This window comes from Barbus barbus (assembly GCF_936440315.1).
Source record: "Barbus barbus genome assembly, chromosome: 21".
Classification (NCBI taxonomy): domain Eukaryota; kingdom Metazoa; phylum Chordata; class Actinopteri; order Cypriniformes; family Cyprinidae; genus Barbus; species Barbus barbus.
The window spans coordinates 15,367,118-15,386,615 of NC_136749.1; the positions used below are offsets into that span (position 1 = coordinate 15,367,118).

At 39.5% G+C, this 19,498-nt stretch overlaps 1 protein-coding gene across 1 annotated transcript in view; it reads left to right on the forward strand.

The window, feature by feature from the left end:
- The first annotated feature begins 7,218 nt into the window (after positions 1-7,218).
- LOC306887207 (small conductance calcium-activated potassium channel protein 2-like) overlaps positions 7,219-19,498 on the forward strand; it is a 61,355-nt gene continuing 49,075 nt past the window's right edge. Inside the window, exons 1-2 of the mRNA XM_079444786.1 lie at positions 7,219-7,686; positions 8,304-9,350. Of these exons, the coding sequence (XP_079300912.1) occupies positions 8,349-9,350 (1,002 nt within the window). The 5' untranslated portion in view covers positions 7,219-7,686; positions 8,304-8,348. The remainder of the gene's footprint in view (positions 7,687-8,303; positions 9,351-19,498) is intronic.

The following is a 19,498-nucleotide window of genomic DNA, read 5'->3' on the forward strand; positions in this document are numbered from 1 at the left end:
GCATAAAATACCACCAGCTGTGGTAGTGAACTTTATTGCTAATTTCACACTTTATTAAAAAAAGCATGTGCAGTCCTGCTATTAGCATTATAAACGCAGATAGACAGGTGTCGGTCACGTCCACATCAAGGGTTCATCCACCTTGTCTCTCTGTCTGTCAGAATCAAAGTCATTATCTGATTCGGAACTGAGCGAATGTTTCGACAGATATGTCAAACAAGCGTACAGCATGTATATGAAATATTAGTCTGGTCTATACGCCATGTAATAGATGTGATCGACGCCCCAGAGAAGAATAAATGAGAGGAGGGAATGAGGGAGTTCGTGAAGAAGTAGTGTGGGTAGCAGGAAAGACCTCGGGAAAAAGAAACCGTGGGGAACACAGAACTGAAGCTGACTGCTATTGGTTAATGAGCTACTAAAGTAAAGGTCACTAAACACCAGTACTGCGTGTTCATAGCTGTTGCTCCCTGTGCTAGTGGCATCCTAGTGATGCACCATAACAGCTGACACTGTTTTGAGCCCTGAAACAAAACATTTAAGACTGCTGCTCACACATTATAAGGTCGTCACACAGCTTTTACCCTCCCATGAAAAGCACACAGTCCTCCAACAGCTGACTCAGTAGAATCAAAGTTGTTCTGCAGGCCTGCCTAGGCTAGAATGACAAATGCACTAATGTAATGTGAAATGTGTGTCTGTTGGAGAGTGTGTGTAAGAGAGAAAGATCAACCTCTGAGGGCTTTCCCTTCTAACTTCCACCTACACACCAACTGTCGCGGCACAAGTGTTATTACTGTATTTAGAATGCTGTGCATATCTGTGGCTTACATAATGAGGCTATAATGTGCTGCTATACACATTGCATGCCAAATCTATGGAGTTTCTTTCATGAATTAACCAATTTGTAACCTTACCTCAAAGGACATCATTGGTCTGTCAGAAACAGCGAAACATTTGATGGTAACACTGCATAACATAACATTAATTAATGCATTAGATATCATGACCTAATAATGAACAGTGTTGTTTTTGGACCACAGTAACTTGTATGTGTAAAAACAATCCAAAATCCAGAAGAAAGTAAGTCATACAGGTTTGGAACAGCATGTGGGCGAGTAAATGGCAATTAAAAATTTTGGGTCAACTACTGTAACCTTTATTAACCTAGATTAGATCTTGTTAATTGTTGATATGTAAAGCACAACAGTTGTGTCAATAATGTTTTGAGGTAACTAGAAGAAAGGTGCACGGTGAGAAAAGAGATTGAGTTTGCAATTGAGGCTCTATAAAGAACTAGAATTAGAGCAGAGAATGTGTGCAAATGAAGAAATATGATCCGTAGGCATCATTTAATATGCCTAAATGATTAAATATGTCAACATTTAATAGACGTTTAACGCAGTGGCTGGAAAAGGGGGGAGCTGAAATGGAGAGAGCAGGGAATGAAAAGGTGAGTGGAAGGTGTGAGTAGAGGGTAGGGATGATGGACTGGTATTTAGGTAGTAATCTGTTTATAGTAGGCTAACCCTGACCGCGTCGCCTTTAGTTTAGGGAATTTTCCTGGGGCTGCAGGTGGTATGCGTGTAATGAGAAAGCTTTAAAGGTTTCCAGCGCTCACATAAGGCAGAGAGAGAATAGGGTAAATGTCCTCGCATGTCAAAGAACAGCTGGCAGTAGTCAAATTGTGGCAAGGAGTACCCAGTTTTTCTTTTAACCCTTGAAAGGTTTCATGGGTCTTGAGCTCGAAAACATGTAATGGGTTGATAAAGTAAACCAAGTAAAACTTTTTATCAAGACTGCGTTTTTCTTCATAGAAACCTACCAATAAAGTAAAGTGGTTTAGCCTCAAAGCTACCATTTTTACAAGACCACAGTAACCAGCAGAAAACAATTGTTAAAGATTTCAAATCTGATTTTCATTGCGGTTATTACTTTTGGTTAGTGGCTGAATATCCTGATAGATATTTTCCAATTAACACAATTTGTAACCCATATTAACTCATTTATTCCAGTGGTAGTACATCTAACTTTAATGTGCATTCATTCAGCATGTCTGTAATATTTCATTAGAGTGAAGAATAACAGTCAAACTCAACACTGAGCCTCAAGCACAACATTTGCAATACATGCTAATTTGAGGCCCAAAATGCAGTCATGCAGCTGTCATACATCTGTTTCTAAATACAAACATTATTTGTTATACATCTGATTTAAAATATTTATATGTATATAATTTGTAGATTATAATAATCATGGATTAGATATTACATATAGTGTCAATTAAATGTGAATATTCAGAGATATTTGTTAGTAGTAATTATAGTATTTCATTTAGAATTCAGAGTAATGTTAATTTTTTTTTGCAGTTTTATATCAAGATGACACAAAGTTATCCTATTTAAATCAATATGATAAACAAGTTAGGACAAAAGTAATCAAAAAGTAGTCTGATTACATTACCTAAAATGTGTAATATATTGAATTACGTTACTAACTACAATTTTTGTCATGTAATTTGGAATCAGTAACAGATTACAGTTAAGTATTTACATAGTGTGGATTTAATTGAGATTTGGGATTTAATTGAGAATGTGAATGAGATTTTAATTAGTAGTAATTATTGTTACATCACAAGCATTTTAAAACTTAAAATAAATGTTAACAAAAAAACTTGAGCAACAAAATGGAAAAACAAAACTGAAAACAAATCTTACAGAAGTCATACATCAAAGAGAACCTGTATTTTCATTCTTATAAGACAAGGATCCAACATCATTTGTTACAAAACAAAACAAACCTCAGAACTTGAAATAAACTGCAACTAAAAACAAAACAAAAACATTCGAAACAAAACACAATTCATAGCAGTGATCAAAGCATATGTCAAAGACGAACGGTATCTTAAAGGGGACCTAACACACACTGTTTCACCCAATCTCATATTAATCTAGAGTACCTATAGAGTAGTACTGCATCCTTCATATCTCCAAAAAGTCTTTAGTTTTATCATATTAATAAAAGAAAGATACAGCTTTACGATTTTCTCCGGGAAAAGCCGAGCTCCTGGAGGCGTGCCGTGTGGGCGGAGCTAAATAGTGATGACGAGCACTTGCGCCGATCGCCAACAAAACAAACACATTTGATGCCGTTTCACTTACCATCTGCAGTTCTGAATCCTGACCGGGATCTTTTATAGCTGGCACTGCTCTATCTTTCAGTATTAAACGATGTGCAAATCCAGCGTCGAACTGGGCCTTGTTTATAAAACGTTCGTCAACAAAACACTTGAGAAACTCCATTGCTGCCCCAGAAAAACAAACTATATCCACTGTTCACGTAACGGTGGGTTCTTTTGGGAAGCTGAACAAGGTCATCTTTCCCTTACAACCAAAAACACTTCTTTAGAGACATTCTTCCAGAGGGAATTCTGTGCAGTGTTGCCGAATGAAACTCGTTGATGGGCGCGCTCTTGCTCTGGTCGAAGCGTGCACGGGCGCGTTCTTCCGGGAGAAATGCCCATATAAGGAGTTGCACCGTCGTTTACGTCAGCAAGAAGCACAATCGAAAAAAACTCTCTGAAACTTGTACGAACCCGGAAGTGAGCTTTTTGGCACAGAAATACTCTGTTATACTTCCAAATTGTTTTTTGAAACTTTGTCCATGCCTAGCATGAGAATCCAACTCGTTAACAGTGTAAACAACTCTGAATGCATGAAACAGCACTGTACCCCCCCCCCCCCCCCCCCCCCGAATGATCATCAATCATTCAATAAGTGCATCACAAATTGAGAGCATCTTTATAATGCAAGATATCGATTGAATTCTCCACCGTCACAGAGCCACGTCCCCAAATTCTACTCTTTTGTTACTCTGTCCATTCAAAATCGTCTTCCAAATCAATTAAGACATGTTTCATCATTTAACCCAGCCAAGTTGGAACAGTAGGAGAACATTGACTGAACCCTGCTAGAACATTAGGGCCGGGTGGGATGGTAGCACTGAGTGCTGATGTAGCACTGTGTGGGCAGTAAGGAAGTCCATTAGTGAACATGAAGAATACTTCTCTATGTGATTGCATTGCACTTGTCTGTGTGGCTGTTTTGAAGCCTGCTGCTTCTTTCTTTATTTTTTTTGGCCATGTATATTTTTAGACCGTGTGTGTGTGTTTTCTCCATGTCTTTCCATTAAAGATTATAGCTATTTGTTCGATAAAGGGATGTTGTGTGTCTGTGTTCATACTTGAATGGGATCTAAAGCAAAGCATCACACCAGACTGTTACTGTGGCACCCCTCTCTCTTTCTGTTTACTTGTCTCTGTTTGTCCATCTGTCTCTCCTTCTCTTTCTCCCTCTGCCCCCCATCACTCACACTCTCTACTGCGCCTGTCAATTCTTCTCCTTATCTTCTTCCATTCTCTTATTATTCCTCATTTCTCTCCTTGCTTCCTCCTGCTCCCGCTCTCACCCCTTTTATCTCGCTCTCAAATTTCTCTGCCTCCATCAGTTCTGCAAACCCTTTTGTTCATTACCATCAAACAGTGTGGAAGCATGCGACTAAGGGATGGATGGAGTTGAATGGCTGGAAGGAGTTGAATGGCTGGGAGGAGGAAAGATTATGGGCCGTGACTCAATTTGATGGATCATTTCATGAGTTTAGCATGTCCACTGAATCATAGGGGTCACCAACGCCACCCACTGACTCCGAGAACACGGTGTGTTTTCAACGGCCCGGCGGATGATGCATAGCTCAAGTGTAGTATTGCTGAGTTCACATTAGCAGTAAATAAGGTGGGTTTGTTTTCGCCCCGCTGCCCACTGAGTGATGCCGTTCTGCTATTGATTAGCATCCATGGGTGTGTGTGTGAGTGTGTTTCGGTCGAGGTGGAGATGATGGGAATTTTACGGCCTGTTTAGATACGTGGATGCGGTCATCCCCTCCGCGCACTCGTGAATCAAACACGCTGGGCCTACATGTCTATTAGCGAGAAGTGCAATTTAAAATAAAAACGAGATCAAGGCGAGATGAAGAGCTCCTCCTCCCGTGCCGATGCGGATTGTTTGGCATTTAGACAGAATGGTTTCATCCAACAGGGGAAAAAAGAGAAGACAACTGTCTGTGTACTCTGGTGTTGGCATGGTAACCACTCTGCCTGTGCTCATTCTGTTGTTCAGTCAAATATATATATATTTATCCGACCAGTGTTTTTCCAGCATTTATCATTCTCTCTTGAACTTTCTCACTGTAATACACAACTTCATAGATGTCCTTCAGGATCAAGCTGGTCTTTTCTCTTCACAAAAAGAACAAAAGCACTTGTTTGGTGTCACTATCTCCCCATCTCTGCGTATCCATAACATCCATAATGACGGATTTCTCCCTTTTCGTTTTCTTTTTCTTGTCCTCTGACCTGTGCTCTTTGCTGTCAACCATCGTCTTCTCCAGTTAGAACTGGACAGCTGTGTCCCATTACTGTCCTCACAAGGTCACCTTTGACCTTTCTAGTGGGTTGCAAGCTTACAGCTGTAACTCCTTTCTCTGTCATCCCCTGTTTGTTTTATTTCTTGTCGAATCCCTCTTCTCAAGTGTTCCTCTCTCTATCGTTGTTTTACTGTGGGTGGATTTTGGACACTAGGGAATTTTGCGTCTGTGTCAGTCACATGTACAGGAATCGCGAGGAATGATGACTCTGCGTGTTTCCAATGATGTCACCAGGGCGACATATGGCTTGTGTCGTAACAGTCCCTAAATCCGGGAAATCTTCTCTCCTGGTGACATATGTATTTAATTTATTCGTACCTGTCAAGTGAAATAATCTCTGTCCGCTCTATAATCCTGCTATATCCAGTTTAGGGAGCCTGAAATGTTGGATTTTGCATGGTAATTACCAGAGCCAGAACATAATGGCATGATGGAGAGGACACTGTTGCCGTGAGATAGCAAAGTGATGGGCTACTTTCACCTGGAAACTCATTTAAACTTTTTATCCCCCTTCTTTATGTATCTAGTGTGCATTAGTGAGGGTCAGCATCCTGTGCGGTGAACATATGCACTGAATAGATGGCTGTGGTTTGTGCTCATCGTAAAAAGCGGATGTTAACATTGGCAATGTGGTCACATAAAGGTTTGCCTGAAAGGATTTGTTAAAGGGATAGTTCTTTCAATTTTGAAAATTGACAAAAGAGATATTTTGAAGAATGTTGGTAAGCAAGCAGTTTTAGTTATGATTGACTTCAGTTGTTTGGGGGGGGGTCATTCAGATTTGGAATGATATGACGGTGAATAAATTATTTTCACCTATTCCTTTAACAAACACAAACTTGTCAGCTAAATGGATGTCTGTTAGACTGGCACCGGCAGCCGTGTATTTCCCGGTGACAAGTGTTGTTTCTGACAAAGGGACAGTTAGGTCTAGATTCATGGGAAGTTGGCTAGCGGCTGTGCCCATGGCCACCTGTTGGTGGGTTTTGACCTGTTGTGGCAGCTGTGTGTTTATACACCTATGCTGATGAGATGATATGGCAGATTTGCTGACCTGAAACAACCATGCAGACTACGGCTTAGTAAACTGACAGCACACTAAAACTGATATCTTAAATTTAATTGCTGTCTTTGCTAACTTTTTATGTCAAATCAAAGTGGTGCCAAAGTGACAGCCTGCAGTGAAAAGTTCATGGTATTTTTTTGACAACTTTAACTTTAATGACTGATGAAGAAACCAAGCTTAAATTCTCTCTTTAAATACATACATACATATATACATAGTGTAGAAATGACAAGACAAGTTAGTTATTGACAACACTGTGACTTGGTATTATAACTACAAGTTCCATAATTACATCAGTGCATAATCTTATTTATTTATTGTCCGCTTTTATTTAATCATTCATTATTCTTTATCAGCATAAATGAATAATAATTTAATTCATATTAATCATCATCTTCGTTATTATAATTGACAACAACAGCAACTATAATCATAATTGTATTATTTATTTTTTTCGATTGTTTTAGTTGTTTTACAGGTTTTATTAAAAAAAATCTTTGTGATAGGAAAACAGGAATAGCAGTGGAGGAGGCAGGTGGTCTTTCTAAATTAAATGTTCTTCTCTAGTTTTTTCAGAGCTTATTTGTTTGGTTCAGCGATGTGTGTCCAATGAGAGGAGCAGAGAGGAGGGACCAGGGCGGAGAGACGGAGCCCAAAAGAGAAGTTGAGAGGGAGAGAGAGAGAGGGAATGAGAGATGTGCTGTCAGAGTGAGAGCTGGAGGACATGCATCCATTTCTGCACAATATCAGACTATCGCTACTTTCACCTTTACCCATATTCAGATGCTACTTTAAAGCGCTTTTCTTCACAGGAGGCTAATAATGCTAATTAACACAACGGGTGGATGTATTTCCTGAAATATTAAACAGCGCACTAAATGCTTTTCCCGCAATTTATTCTCCGCTTTTATTTCGATCCTTGTTCAGGTGTTAAACGCTGTAGGAGTCTCGTTTTAAGAAATAGCGGTTTATACTTCTGTCATTAAAAACCTTCAGTCTGGAATCACTGCTTGGCAACGGAGCGAAGAAGAAATGCTGGCATGATTTTGACAACATGAAAAAGAAAAAGTGTGGAGGAATATTGTTGCACTGCTTTTGAAATCACCATATGAAGGTGGAGATAGACTGACAGGAGAGAGGTAAGTGACACAGAGAAAGATGTTTAATGCAATCAAAATCAAACTGAATTATACCTTAAAGTCTAACTATTTCTACATGATTATAAGCGTACTGAATTAGCCTATTAAATTGATGCTCTCTAGTGTGTATTTTAGATGCAACTCAAATGCCCAAATAATGCAAAGCAGATGCTAATGTGATGAGTCTTGCATTTGTCACAGGTCAGTCCAGAGGCCACGATTCGACCATTGCATGTTTCTTAAAAAAATTCAGAGACTCTCGCTTGCATTTATGTGACAGATATTGCTGGAAGGAGCAAGAGGAGAGGAGGGGGTGTCAGAGAGAGGGAGGAAGAGAGAAGGTGATAGAGAGAGAGAGCTCAGAACGATTAGTAGATGTGGAAGGGTTCATAGGTTCATCAGTTTTCTCTTTTTGCACTCGCAAACATCTTCTGCATGAACTCCTCAAGCACAGTGCAACAACTGAAGTGTCACCCAACACTTAATATTTTATTAATATGAGGGGGGTCCCCCATTTAATCCAGCCTCCTTTTCACCTGCTAATTTTATTCGGTTATAAATAACATAACAATCCGTCCTTCTCTCTCTTCCTATTTCTCCCTCCAACTAAACTCCAGAGTTGAGGAGCAGAGCACAAACAAACCTGCTGGAGCCTGGTTGCCATGGATCCCCCTCCCTCTCTGAGTCTGGCTCTTCTCAGCGGGAGCGAAGACGAAGAGCAACATCTGCCCCTCCCTCTCGGTGGTCTCTCCCATGCCTCCTTCTCTGGCAACTACCCTGGGACCAACCACTCAAATCACACGGGAGGCAACAGCAGCCTGGAGCGTCTCAATGGTACTCCGTCACCCACCACGCCAAACCTTCCCCCGGCATCGCTGCCCAAGCTGCCCCTGTCCACGACCAACGCACTCCACCCCACCAGCACGCCGCTCTCTTCCTGCCTAGGCAGCCAACATAGCCTAAGTGGGGAGACTTCACCCGTCTATAACGCGCTGTTCTACTCCTCTCATTCGCCTTCCACTGATCGAGAGCAGAGGGAGAGGGAGCGAGAGAGGGGGTGTAAGCACAGGCAGGCCAGTCCTCTGGTGCACAGGCGGGACAGTAACCCCTTTACCGAGATCGCCATGAGCTCGTGCAAGTACAGCGGCGGCGTGATGAAGCCGCTCAGCCGCCTCAGTGCCTCCCGCCGGAACCTCATCGAGTCCGACAGCGGAAGTGACACCAAAGAGGGCGTGGCGAGTGCGAGCCAGGCGACTGCGGCCTCCTCTCAACACAGTCAATCCCAATCCCAGAACCCCCCAGAGATCGTCATCTCCTCAAAAGAGGATCTGCCTTACGGACACGCTTACGAACTAGAGGCCTCGGCCAATCAAATGTCCATCTACCACCAGAACCACGCCCTCTCTGAGAGCAGGGATGTGCTGGGGGGCGTGGCAGGGGGCGGGACTAACGGAAGAAGGGGCGGTGCTGTCGTGGGAGGCCCGGGGAGGACCGCTTCCAAAGCCCCTAAACGTAAGAATCAGAACATTGGCTACAAACTAGGCCACAGGAGGGCGCTGTTCGAAAAGAGGAAGAGACTTAGTGACTATGCGCTCATATTCGGCATGTTTGGAATTGTTGTCATGGTGATTGAGACCGAGCTGTCCTGGGGTGTCTACAGTAAGGTGAGGACTTTGTGTTCTGGGGACTGGGGTGAATAGTCGGGCACAAGCACACATCCTGCTGGTCCTGCTCTGTGTGTGAATAAGAATGAGAGTATGTGTGTGCTTCTCCTATTATGTGCCTATAATACCAATGGTAAAACTTGGATACAGCCATACACAATGTAGTACAGCCTGTAAAGTAAAGCGGTGCACAAATTTACAATGAACCATAATGTGCAAGAGCAGATGTTTTACCAGATGAAAGTCACTTAAAGGGATAGTTCATCCAAAAAGGAAACTCTTGTCATCATTTACTCACCCTCATGTTGTCTTCTAATCACACAATGTTGCTTTGATTTAATTTAGGCTCTTATTCATATATGAATATTGATCTACTCACATGCTTACAAACCATATTGGTTCTTGCATGTCAGATTTCCGTGCTTCCATGTGTACCCTTATAACAACTGCTTAATTTGTAAAGATGTGGTCACATTTACCATTGTTCAGTAAATTTTCACGGATGAAATCCAGTCTTTTCACAGAATTTCACAGGAAGGTGTAAGATATCCCCACACAAATTTAGCATCAGGTTCAGGCTGGTCACGCAGATTATCGTTGGATTGAGTGGTGCTACAGACATTGCTACACTTTTGCCAATAGGCATTGTTTAGATAATATAGTGTCATGAATTCTGTTTATTTATTTATTTTTTGAAAACCAAGCAAATTTTGCAACTGACTTCCACAGCCAATGATCAGTTGACAGTTTTTATTTTATGGAACACAGCAGCTTTGACCATATAGTAACTGCTTATGTGTTTTACTGGAAAAAGTCACAGGTTCCAAGCGAGGTGATGAGGGTGGATAGATGATGACAGAAGTTTCTGTTTAAAGCAAATGATCTGCGAAAAGTGTGACTCATTTGGAGTGACCAAATTTAGACGTGCGATGCAAATGCGTGATTTTTGCCACAAACACCAACAATAATCAAGCAACTTAATCATCAGAGATATAAATAAATATTTTTCGGAAGTTGCATTCATAAGCTGTCTCAGTTTGAATGGGCACAAAGTGTCTGATCACAGAAACCCATCACAGGAACTTCTGTTATTTAAAGAGTGTAAGGCTATATCATGTTATATGAGCTAAGTTGAAAATCAGCTCTCAAAACAAACATCCATGGAGAATTGGTATGGCATTTGTCACCTTTTTGGAACAGAGGGTAATAATGATGCACCTGTGTATCTGGCATGAGCATGAATGTTTTAAATAGCTGTCTGTCTTAGTAAACATAAGCATGTGGAGTACACATTCAAGGTTAGTAATGCTGCTGCTGTCAGAGGACTACTGACAGGATCAGATGTCTGTAAGCTCCGAAAGAATTTTGGACAGCTGTCTAGGAGATTTCTTAAGTGGTGAAGAGATCAGTAATATTTGTGTGATATAAGAAATGTTTGGAAACTTATTAAACAAATGTTCTGGATCCAAAACAAGTTCCCAGAAGAACATTTTGAATCATCCCTCACTTTGAAAGTAGTAGTAAAGTAGTAAAATAGTTTAGCTATTGCCCACTATTAAACTAAAATGAGGCAACAAATTAATTAGTTGTGGGAACAAAATATTAATTTATGGCCACAATATCATATGCGGGGCTCTGTATTTATGGTATGTCTCTTACAATGGAAGAATATGAACGTTTATGTGTGTCACCATGAAACTAATGTGAAAGAATCGCTTCACATCCTTGTCTGTGCAGTTATTTCTGATATTTCAACTCATGATATGACCATGTAAAGCCAATAAACCATGTAATTTTCACACGATACGTGCAATGCTACCAGAAACAGACTGTTTACATTTTTGTTTACACAAAAATGATGTCTTGTAACACATAACCAGAAGTTCACCCTTCTAAAACAGTATTACAGTGCAAAAAATGAAGATTTAGACAACATTACAGTTCAAATGCTAAACACTTTTGTACAGAATAAATAATATAATTGATTTAACCTAAATTTGAGCTACACAACCCTCCACACTCTCTAGACTTCCATTGTAAGTGTTTTACTGTAAAGAACTGAGAAACGAGTCAAAATTGTTTGTGGAAATCCGAAGCATGTTGGCGATAGAGCATACAAAACTAAAAATGTTTCTTTAATACTGAAAGTGGTGTAGTTTAAGTAGTGTGGTGTGAGTGTATGTGTTTAGTTTTACTAATACAGATTTATACATTTTGGAGGAATATAGAGTACACTCTCTTTATTTATGCATGACAAACCTCTGTTTTGCTCTGCATAAGTTTTGAACTCATGGGAGGCCAGAACACACATCCTCGCAGTCGGTTCTTGAGCTAAAAATCAAGTGTTGCTTGATTGATGATCAAAGTGGATGTAATAGCCATTACATCCTACATAGTGTTACTCAAGAACTAGCTTTGACTTCAGCTGAATTACAGACTAGTAACATTTTATATAAAGCCAAAGTCTCAAAATCACAAAACTGAGGCTTGAAGTTAGGTAAGTGACTGATTCTTGTGTCGCTACGTTAAAAGGATTGAATGTAACGGACACAACATGTCAAGGTGAAATATTTTCCACTGTAATAGCCACAGTCTCAGATTGAAGGCGTAATGTATGTGTGTGAGTAAGAAAGGGACAGACAGAGCTGAGCTCATTGTGTAAAATGTTTTGTGTTTGCGTAAAAAACAGACACACATAAATATTGGGTAAATTTGTATGTGATTTTGTCTGCTCTTTGTAGGCATAGACCACTCTCAGTTGATTTAAATAGAGTTTGACATTAGCATGTTGCTAAGCTAACTGCTGGATACTTTTGATATACGTAAAAACACAGCGCACATAAATATTGGGTAATATCATACAAGATTTGAGATGCTATACGTAGGTGTACTTGACCCTTTGCAGGGATTTTGATTGACAGGCGATCTGACCAATTATAATATGTTGAATCTGCCATTTTGTCAGACAAACAAACCAGACAGGAGAGTAGATTGACTTTGGTGGACTTAAACTTAAAAAATGGTGTGTATTGATGTCTTTCCGTGGTTGAAATATAATACCTTTTGATGTTCATTCATGTTTATTTGGTGCTCTAACTAGTAAAATGAAAAGATGATTAACTGAGTTGCTATAGCAATATATTAAAGAACCACAAAACAGTATTGTTTGGATTTATTACAAAATTTGAAAGCTGAGAGTTTGTTTCATTAAAAAAGTAGCTCTGTCTTGTCTGTTGCGTGTTGTTTGTGCCCTCTTTGCTCCTCGATGTGTTTTTCAGTGTGTGAGAACATGATGTGTAGTGTGAGAGCAGGATGGCTTGTCGGACATAGCTACAGTTACTAAGGAGGGCATGTCTTTGCGAATGGTCAGTTGATGCCAGTAGAGCATTTCTAATGGTGCTGAACTGTTTTACTTATAATTTTCATTGCTGAATGAATGTTTATTATAATCAACAGTTCTGTTGCATCATCGGCCATCTTGGATTTTTTTTTCTCTGAATTCTGGGATTGCATTTTCATTGAAGGCTATATGTATTAGGCTAATGCTTTGAAATGTGTTTAAAAAGAGCTATCTTAGAAGGCAGACTAACTGTTGCATATTTCTCATGAAAAACCTTCGTGTTGCTTAAAATGCTCAGTGGATTTTGGAACAGTGCAGCCGTCTGAAGTGTGTGTCTGCTCGCGAGTGGGTTTGAGGTGTTCTCTTGCATCTGGCACTGTTCTGAATGGATCTGTCTCAGCATGTAGTCCGGAAATCTCTTCTACGTGTGACTGTGGTCCTTGTTCTGCAGGTGCTTCAGATATGGCAGACGTATAGGAAATTTGTTCTGTTTCAGTATCTCTCTTTCACTGCCTGTCTTCCCTGTGGCTTTCTTTTTCTGTCTCTCCCTCTTTCCTACTTATGTGTTATTTCTCTTTTTCTCTCTGTCTCACCCACTCATGTTTTTCTAGTTCTTTTCTCGTTCTTTCACTCTCTCTTGTTCTTGCACTCTTTTTCCTTTTCCTTTCTCTGACAATTACTTTCCTCTTCTCTCCTGGTAATTATTCTTGGTCTGGATATCTTTCTCTATCTTTCCTCGTACTCACTATATCCTTAGTCCTCTCCCTCCCCAGATCTCTCTCTCTTTCTCTCTGTTATTGTAGTGGGCGGTGAACGGGGGAGTGTTATTGGAGAGGGAGAGAAAAGCGAGTGAGTGTTAGGAGAGATGAAATGAAAGGCTGTAATAAAATCTCTTTATTTGAGATGGAAAACGGGTGAGTGAGTCAAGTTTGCACATGAATAATGGCCATGCTGATTGTATACCATTATAGCCATTATAAAACAGCACAATAGAAGCCTGTTAGTGCTGCATCGCCCCTCAGAGCAATTAAAGGGCTTTTCTATCAGTGCATTACTTCTGAAGGTACAGAGACATGTGAGATACTGATGCTCTTCCACATCCTCCAAACAGCTTAGATTTGACTCAGCTCATCTAATGGGGAATTACCTTTCCTCAAACCCCCAGTATAGTAATTCCCATATGAAACAAGATTATGTGAATGGACGATGGAGCATCTAGAGTGATCGCGGAGGAAATGAATAAGGAAAGTGACTGCTTTCGAATGCTGGCGAATGCTCACATCTCTGAGTGACCAGCTATATCGATTATTGATAATCACCTTTGCACACCATCAAGCACCTATTAATGGCTTTACTGCGATGCTTGAGCTCTCTGTGTGTGTGTGTGTGTGTGTGTGTGTGTGTGTGACAGCTGCTTTTGAAAGGATGAAACCAGCATGAAATTCCTGATGAGGCATGATTATGTCCAAAACATTTTCCTAACCTCTTAAAGCTCTCTTCTCGTTTGAAGTGGCAGTCGTGTATACACAGTGGAGCAAAGAAGCTGGAGAATGCGGTCTATGTTTGAGCATACAAAAATGAAGACTAGTTTGGAATGTGAAGTGTGTATGCTGGTCTGGATGGGAATGTGCACATATGACTGTCGATTTAATGCTCTGATTTAGTGTGATATTAATTATTAAAAAAATGATGCAATAAAAATTAACAATTTATTACAACTCCTGAACCATCCACAAATTCCCTAGATTAGGGATTTAACTACCATCAGAGATTCCTTATAATTGGTGAAATAAGATAAAACACAATTGACTTCTAAAGCCACTTTTTGCTTATTTTATGCTCCCATCTGCCATAATTATTCTATGTGATTAATTGCAGTTATTTTAATGAATTAATATGGATATAATTTCTGTAGTCTTTTACTGAAGGGCTGTTGAATGCTTGATTCTGATTGGCTGGCGAACGTTCTAACACTGTCCTAACCAGACGTGATACCATGAAACGTGATAAGGTATCGCAAAGGTATATCATTTCCATGTTAATCAGAGCTTTTGTCCTAACCAGCTGCGATGGCCGATTCAATTTTAGAAATTTCTGTGATGTCACGGCTGGAACAACATACAAACTATTACAACGATAATATGCTTTGTTTAATGTTAAAAGGGTCTAATGTGAGTTAGAATATCATTTTGCTTGACATGTATAGCCATACTGAAAGCAACAATGGATAATTTACCTCAGAAAAACAATTAAAGGAAACAATAAACGTTAAAACTGTGAGCTCAATGCGAACCAACAACCATGTTCCATGACAAAGATTGTATCAGTCACTCAGTATTTATGAATTAGATTGCAGTATGTACTCATCTGTTTCGTTGTGAGTGCAGTACACTTGGGGAAAGAGCCTGCCTACACAATCTTCTGATTGGCTGTGATTTTTGATTGATTTTGTCATATTTTGCGTCTGGTGTGGACAAACAAATTGCTTGTCTCTTATTGCATTGCATCTGGTTAGGACATGATGTAAGATGTGCAATTTATTTTATTTTATTTTTCAGGAAATGCATAGCTGAAGTAGTTAATTCCATATAGATCTTGACTGCATTACTGTTCCATATCACTTCACCAAATTATTCCAGTTATTTCAAAGGTCCTTCTCTCTCTCCAATAACTGCATTAGTCTACATATCAATGGCTCAAGCCTCTTTTACTAGCTTTAAAATTATGTTTAGAATTGGCAACAGAGGCTTGGAATGAGATTAGCCTTACACACAAGAGCTATTTAAGGACAAATGTCAGACAAATGTCTTGAAGTAAAACATTTGAACAATGTCTTGAGCTGTAAGTATAAACGGAATAATTGACTTCAGGCAAATTATTAGAAAAACAATAAAATAATTAAATGGCCCGTCATCAGTTTTCCTTACGTATATCATTTATATAACTGTGTGAATGTACTGATGTTAAGCATTGTGTTTATAGGTGTTTGTTTGTGTGAAGATGTGTGTGCCTTACATGCTCAGCTGCGAACCCTCAGGAGATGTCTGGTCCATTCACACTCCATACACATCCTTCCTTCCATAAATAAACAGGTAAAAAGAACAGGAGAGAGCTGATAATAACAGCATGAAAGAGTGCAGTGTGAAATCAGAGACTTTGCATGTTACTATCATTGTTTTTGTAATTGGTTAAATATTTGCTTTTTGATATCCACTTTTTATTTGCCATAGTTCGTCATATTACATGAGCTAGCTACAAAATAATTGTATTGTTATCCTAAACACGCTGTACACTGGGGTCCAAAAGTCTGAGACCACTAATGAAAATGCTTCTACTTAGCTTTTTCTGATTTAATGTATTGCAAATGATATTGCTAGCATAAAAATGGGTATATGATTGTGTTCGTACTTGATTTTCCTCTTTTGTTTCAATGACACTCAAGTTAGCACTCAAGCTAATGATGATCATATTCTCCAGCATGATATGAGATGATGCAAAGAGCATCTTGAGCTTCAATGGAAGCGAATCATCTCAAATTGTTTTGATTAAAAATCATGCAAAATCTCAAATATTTTTATGAAATTAAATCACATTTTAAGGCACTTTGAGTTTCCAATGTGGTAAGATATTTCAGTCCCATTATATAACATAAAAAGCTCATTTTAGGTCTGGATGAAACCATTTAGTGGCATGTACAATTGCTCGAAGCAGCATACCTTAAATACACCCTTCTCCAGCTCCCCACACATCTGCTCCACCCTTAACAGCCCTAAATACCTGGAAAAAGCCACTGTCAAATCAATACTTCATTTTCACACCTCCTCGCTCTGTCATGCGTCCCTGGGGAATACCTCAGTTTAGACTAGTTTAGTAGATGTGAGGAAGTGTGCAGATGCTTCAGTTGATCAGCCTGTTGCCTGTGCACAAGGTCGTGGCGGTCTGTGTGTATATATGGGTTTTTATGCAGGTAAATAAGTTAGAAATACACTACCATTCAAAAATTGTTTTTAATAATAAGAAATGTTCTTGAGCAGCAAATCAGCATATTAGAATGATTTCTGAAGTATCACGTGACACTGAATACTGGAGTAATTCAGCTTTGCAATGATAGGAAATTACACTTTAAACCTGAAAATGAAAGATTGAAAATGTATTTTGCTCATTATTAAAACAATAGGAGTCGATGGAAAGTCTCTACCTGTATTTGTGTGTAATCCATCTCTAAGACACATATATAAGAGGTGATCCAGTGGGCTGCGGGATCCTAATCCCACTCCTGCCACACTAACGCCTTTACAGCACTCTCACGGGAGCAATAATCATCAGTACATAGAGAAAAAGAGAGCGAGGGGGAGAAGGAGAGGAAAGAGGAGAGATGGACAGCCAGAGGAAGGGTCAGTGAAGGAGAGAGGGGCAATAGTGCACTGAATTAAAAAGACCCTTGAATGGCCATTAATGTTAAGATTAATGTATGTGTGTGTACTGTATAACTGTGTGCATGTAGCTGAGGCTGTGTGTGTTTCCATTTTTTTCCTTGGCCTCTGAGTGTGTAATTGGGTTTTCAGGGGTGTAATGGTGTATGTCAGTGTGTAATCAAGTGTGTGTGTGTGTGCCAGTCCTTGTGTAATTGGGCTTATCTGTGTGTGTGTTTTTCATTAGGTGAGATACATTATTGTTTTTGTAACATTTGATTTTGGTGGAGGTGTGTGTTTTTTGCAGCTTTTTTGTTTTGTGGTTTAATAAATCCCATTGCTGGACAACTCATAGGAATATGGCAAGCTGTATTAACATTTATTCATTTGCCGGATACATTACAGATATTTACAATTCTTGATATCAGAAATTTACAAGTAACAATGGTAATTCTTGATATCTGGAATTACGTTCACTAAAATGTAAAAATATGAATTCTTGAAACAAAATGACTTTCACTCACAGAAATCAAATTCTTAATTTAAAATCATTAATACACAGTTTTACTAGTTCAAATGTAATTATTAAAGGGTTCGTTCACCCAAAAATGAAAATTAGTCCATGTTTTACTCACGCTCAAGCCATCCTAGGTGTATATGACTTTCTAATTTCAGATAAATCCTGGCTCTTCTGCTGTATCATTGCAGTGGCCAGGTGTTTCTGTTCAACAGTCCAAAAGATGTCAAATGAAGTGCATCCATCCATAATAAAACGCACATCTCACGGCTCCGGGTGGTGAATAAAGGCTTTCTGTGGCAAATCCATGTGTTTTTGTAAGAAAAATATCCGTAGTTCAAACGTAATAAAAACTTCTCTCTCACTTCATCTAACTGTCATACGCGGGAAGCCATTCTGGCGGGTGACGTAGGATGTCGGCATAGCGTTATTAGTGACAAATGCGGAGAGAGAACAAAACAAAATGTTGTTCATGAATTAGAAGTACAAAACGAGGATTTGTAAAGAAAAATGTCGGAGGATTTAATAGAAGCCAAGAGGAGACTGGTTTTCCTTTGCTAAAATAAGGAAGCTTTGCTTCCTTTGTTCCTGTAAACAAACTCGCGAGACTAGCATATCTCAGGTGTGCGCGCTGCGCATACATCCTGTGTCATCCGCTGGAACGGCTTGCATGTATGACAGATAGCAGAATGATTTAAAAAGTAGTGATGCTACCACCAGCTGAGAAATGTAGCTAAACTAAAAGCTTCACTAATTTTACCTACTTTAGCTAGCTGAGCTATGCTAACTTATCAAATATGTGTTATCTCATTTGCGTTTACAAAGATTTGTGTCGATCTCATTTGTGTGGAATTTTAGAACAAAACAGTTCTAAAACAACTCCAAGTCAACTAAGCTATGAATGAACAACCATCAAAGTTCCTCTTGTAAAGGCGAAACAAATCATGTTCTCATATTACCAGCTGGGACAGTGTGTGTGTGTTTTTGCTGGTGATGTATTTATTGTCTTTTGTGTGTGTGTTTATAGAGTTTGATTTGTGGTTTATTTGCTGTGTATTTCTGTATGGGGTGAGTGTAGGTCTCAGGGTGAATGATAAAGTGTTGCGCATGTGTGATTGGTTTGGCCAGAGGGTTCACATCATTAGACTGCTTGACATAGACAAAGTGCTCTGAATAAAGGGGAAAACAGCACAGCACATACAGTGATATTAATCATCTGCAAATCTATCTTTGCCCTGGACAAAGTCCCTTTAAGGGTTGGTCCCAAGCGTGCACGACGAGTCCTCAAAAGTAGAGCCATCGCGTCTCAAATTTTTCCAAACATGTTTTCTGTCATTTTAGGTAGTTCTTATCATGCTGATATATGTACAAGTGTTCGTTTTTCTTAACAAGTTTGCTTTTAACTAGTTATTTGCTATAAAACGGGGTGTGGTGTCACGATTTTGAGCTTGCGATTGGGAATGCAGGAGTTTGGGCGGGACTTTGATACCACGTTACCACCTCACGAACTCTGCTTCGCTGACGCTGGCTCCAAATTACGTACTTTTCACAAAATGAGAACGGCCAAACTAAGAATGCTTTGGCTTCACTTTTCTATAGTGGAAGGAACTGGGGACATATCGTCCATCTCTTTTTACAGTCTATGGTCAGTCCAGTCGGCGGCCATCTTGGTAGTAGCTGTTGGAAATAGAAATGTAAGCATATTTTCTAATTGAATTGCGGAAGGACTAAAATCTTCATAGCTTGTCTGAGATGATTACATTTAAATAACACATTAAATAAATAACTCAAATCAGCAATGACATTTGGCACTGATAGTAGCATATCATAAATGTAGCTTCTTTAGCTCAAATAATGCTAAAAATGCTATGTCTTAAAG